This window comes from Odontomachus brunneus, unplaced genomic scaffold (assembly GCF_010583005.1).
Source record: "Odontomachus brunneus isolate Ranch 3 - 2012 unplaced genomic scaffold, Obru_v1 Obru_scaffold_133, whole genome shotgun sequence".
NCBI lineage: Eukaryota > Metazoa > Arthropoda > Insecta > Hymenoptera > Formicidae > Odontomachus > Odontomachus brunneus.
In genome coordinates, this window is record NW_022639583.1 from 232,104 (window position 1) to 236,612 (window position 4,509).

At 31.3% G+C, this 4,509-nt stretch overlaps 1 protein-coding gene across 1 annotated transcript; it reads right to left on the reverse strand.

Annotated features, from left to right (window-relative positions):
• Window positions 1-1,629: 1,629 nt before the first annotated feature.
• Window positions 1,630-3,437, reverse strand: LOC116850063 (protein G12). Its single transcript, XM_032827876.1, has 2 exons — window positions 3,276-3,437; window positions 1,630-2,447 (listed from the first exon to the last, which is right to left on the reverse strand). The coding sequence occupies exon 2, from the start codon at window positions 2,445-2,447 to the stop codon at window positions 1,782-1,784; it is 666 nt and encodes a 221-aa protein (XP_032683767.1). The 5' UTR covers window positions 3,276-3,437; the 3' UTR covers window positions 1,630-1,781.
• Window positions 3,438-4,509: the final 1,072 nt, after the last annotated feature.

A 4,509-nucleotide genomic window follows, 5' to 3' on the forward strand; every position in this document is an offset into this window, starting at 1 on the left:
ACATTGAACATTTAGCCTAGACAAGATTTACTGATTGAATAAAAATGATGTACATGTTATATAATTATGTACAAGTTTGTTACTAAATAAATGTTAAGTATATAATATAATATATATTATAATATATATATAATATATATAATATAAGTTAATATGTATATATATTGAATACTAATATCTACAAATTTTAAAAATATATAAAATCTTGGAGAAAAGTTTGACTTTCGTATTTATTTCTAGTAGGAAATATAAAAATATAACAAATATTGTTGCTAAATTAGTTCTTAAATAATTTTTTAAAAAATCTTACATAAAATGTAAGATTTACAAAAATGTTTACATATATTATTTTACAATAAATATATATATAAACGCTGCTTGAGATGAAAAAATAAAGTATTCTTATCAAAAGATATCCAGCTAATGGTATCATTTAATATCATTTAATTTTCTCAAAGCGTGAATTGATAGAAGATTCTTTTAAGTATATATTTTCTACACGTTTTAACAGCAGAGATGCATTGAATATGCATTTTATTGGGAGAAATATTTGGTTTCAGAAAGCAAGGTCAACAATATTAATATATTGATAATATGTTTCTGTGAATTTTTGGTTATATCAAATAGCGCAAGGATTTAACAAAGATGGACATCACGACATATTTAACAAAATATATATAAATTTATTCTGGTAATAACATGTATATAGGGTATGTTTGTAGATGAATACAAATCGTTCGAAGTGCAAGTAATTAACATGGAATCTCGAAATGTTATCTCACAGAAATACGAAACTCGCGTATTTAAATATCATCTCGTTATGTTATTTATAAGAGGATACTTTACGGTATTTATATACGAACAAATATAAAAATATTAAATGCTGTGCTAGAGAAATAGTATTCGCATTTTCGTATTTTATGTATTTCATACCATCATGCACATAAACTTGCGTTATAATTAAAGTAATGGATTATCTTTAGCGTCATAAGTAAATTTATTTTAGCATTTGTTTAATATTTATTACTATTTGGAGAAAAGTAATAATTTTCATGAGTAACTCAGAATTGCATTTGGAAGTGTAATTCACGAAAAACTAAGAGTTTATTTTGTTAACAATCACTGTTGACCTAAATTGTCGCAGAGAAACTGTTAGACTAACGAAAAGCAAAATAGCACACAAAGATATAAAGATATTTGGTTGTCTTTAAAGAGATGTATTTATTATTGTCTTTATTATTGTAGCTCAAGTGACGAATGCAAAGCAAGAAAGATTGACGTGTGTGTATAATTCGGCTACTTACTAGAGGTAGGAGTATTATCTTATCGAACACGAAATTGTTTCAACGAAGCTTTGTTTACTGACAAAGAGATTTCAAACAAAAATCTAAGAGCGAGTGATTGTGAGAGAAAAGAATATTTATGTCGGAACAATTGCAAGTATAATGTAACAGATAATAAATAAAGACTCGAATATTACGGTAGTAATTTTACGAGATGGAAAATCCTGATATATAATTAAATATTAATCGACATCTACATTTGCATATTAATATTTCTCTTACACATAATATAGTACAAAGGAAAGGAGTTCCAGTAGAAAGAAAGAAATGTGTATCACAATATGTACATAGTAATAAGATTTGTATTTGTTATTTTATACAACTGCGAGGTACAGAATTTACATAGCCAGATTTAAAATTTGCAAGACGACACAAGTTCTTTTAGAAAAAATGCCATTGATCTGGTGATAAAAAGGGGTTCCAAGTTTCATGATAATGTTAGTATCGAGTATCAGGAATTTTGATGCCCAACATCTCCTCTATCACTTGTATGATGCGTGCAACATCGATGCATTGCTCCTTAGCTTTGTTTACGAGGTCCTTGACAGCTTGCAATTTAAAGACATCGTTGACGATCTGTTGGAATTCGTCAGATTTGAGTTCGTTTATTAACTTTTTCCAAGATTCGGAATTTTTCATTTTTTCGTCGTAGAGGGCCTTCATTTTATCGAAGGGAATCAAGGCTTCGGCTTCGTCGAGGAATTTACGGATTCCGTTGTTCTCGCAATCTTTGGCGTAAAACTGGGCTTTCGTGGGCGGCTCAATGTGAGGCAGGTGGAGCATATCGTTCATTTTGTTTATATATGTGTAGATGTCAACGCCCATGCTATGTACTTTGAATATCAATTCGAGAACTTTCGGCATGTCTTCGACGTTCTTCACGAGACCTCTGAATTCTTCGCTTTGGAAGTATGCGATCATGCCTTGGAAGTCCTTGTCCTCGGACATATATTTAATAGCGAGTGCTATTAACTTGTCTTGTGGTATGAGTGCCAAAAAGTCCCGGAAATCTTCGGTCAGATCCTGAACTCCCGGACTATGGACATGGACGTTGGCGGAGGTCGCCGTAGCCACGAGGGCCAACAGTGCCAGTGCGATTTTCATCTGTGAAAATAAACATTTCGCTTGGTTCATTGGGATACAATTAATGACGTAATGTTTTATGATGCCGTTATTTACGCGACCTACAGAGGTCTTGTGATCAACAGGCTACTCACGAAATAGTACATCAAACTGTTTTCATTGATCGAGCTGGATTTTCGCGACTACTACGTTCTTAAAAGTAAATATTTAGTAGTACACTCGTAATGCAAGCATCGGCAGATGTTGGTTCACCAATTTCGCGTGATTTTTCATGAAACGTTGAATATTACTTGATTTTTATTATATACCGTTGATTGAAATATATCGCAACGTGTTGATCAATTTGAAATACAAACAGGTTGTTGTTTTAATTGATCGAATAATCGCTGAAGCGAGCATCGAAAATCTGCCGTTTGACGAGAATAAACACGCAAATTGAACAATAAATGTATTTTTTTTTTAACACACAGAATACTTCAGTTCAAATAGATTAAATGAGGCTGTAAAACAGTGAAATAATTATTGACTTCAAAATAACAATTAATATTTGGATGACATAAAGCAATAATGATACAAAGCAATAATTTTTCTGATAAAATATTTCTGTGCAAATGTTTAATTACTTTTTACAACTTTTATCCCTTAAACGTTTAATTCAGTTCATAGTTATTACAAAAGAGAATATTTTTTGGCAATGTAAAGCAAGAGAATTTCATTTCTCGCTAAAATAGGTGAGAGATGAATTCTTTATATAATATTGCTCATTTGCTGTTACTTATTATATATAATCTCTAAAATTTTAGCAACTCTCTTTAGGGCCTGCTCATCAGAGCCTGTCGTATTACTCACCTTTGAAGTGGTGCTTGCTTGGTCGTCGTATTACTCCAGAGGAGGTACTGATGCTTCGAAGCTCCTTTCTTTGGCTTATATATACTCAAAATTAACCGTTGTTTGTTTCATTTGTGGTGATAAGATTATGTAGATAATACATGTAGTGCGCGATTGGCTGTTAAAATGCGAGGATTAGTATTGAAGTTATGTAAAGAATCGCAGGAAAAAGTCCATTCAGTCCATGTTTCTGCGTTTCAAATTAATCCATAGGTATTCGGCGATTATTGATAAGAGCACGTGCGAATTAATTATTGTGCAAATGATATTAAAAGCACTTGGCGAATCTCGACGTTTCAGGAGATCGCGATTAATGTTCACAGTGCAATTCATCAAAGGTAAATCGCGGTAAAATGTTCGGTAGTTTCGATATCGCTCTACTCTTATTGATTTGCGCAGTATTTCATCGAAAATGTCATGAATTAAAATGATAAAAAAGATATTCGTAGAATGAGTAATAACTCACGATATCAAATTGATACAAGTGTTCTAACAACTATCGATCAGCGATAATCTAAAACTATTTTCAACGATGCACTAATGCTTGCAATGCACTAAAAGTGCCGAAAATTTGCTTCTTTAGATCGTAGCACTAAAGAATATAATATTAGGACGTGATACTTGTAATTCATAACATGCATAATATACATGATCGTAGAAAAAATGTATCTATTTCAATCTAAATATTTCCGCAGTATTTCTGTATGTGTATTTATATAGGGTGTCCCAGACTTGTTGTGCAATATTTATGGGAACATAGAACGGATTGAGGTGGACATAAAAGTCTCATACCGTTTTGCGATATTCACAATAAATCTCGAGATATTAATTAAAGAAAATTGATATCATGAATTAAAAAAAATTATCAGGCGCGATATGATAGATGAGCTATAGTAGTGATATGTGCTGTCGTGTATTTGTACATTAAGTTAAACTGAACAGAAAAGTCTTGTACCATTTTACAAATGACTATATAGATTTTTAGATATTAATTAAAGAAGATTTGTGCATTACCGTGTACAATCACATAACAATTTTCTTTCATTAATAACTAAAGATGCGTGATTATTAGCAAACTGATCAAAGATTTTTTATTCAATTTGATCTTAATCTAAAAGCATACAACATCTAATAACATAATATACAAGCGCATGATAGCATATATCGCTACTAGTTTATCTATCATATCGCGCAT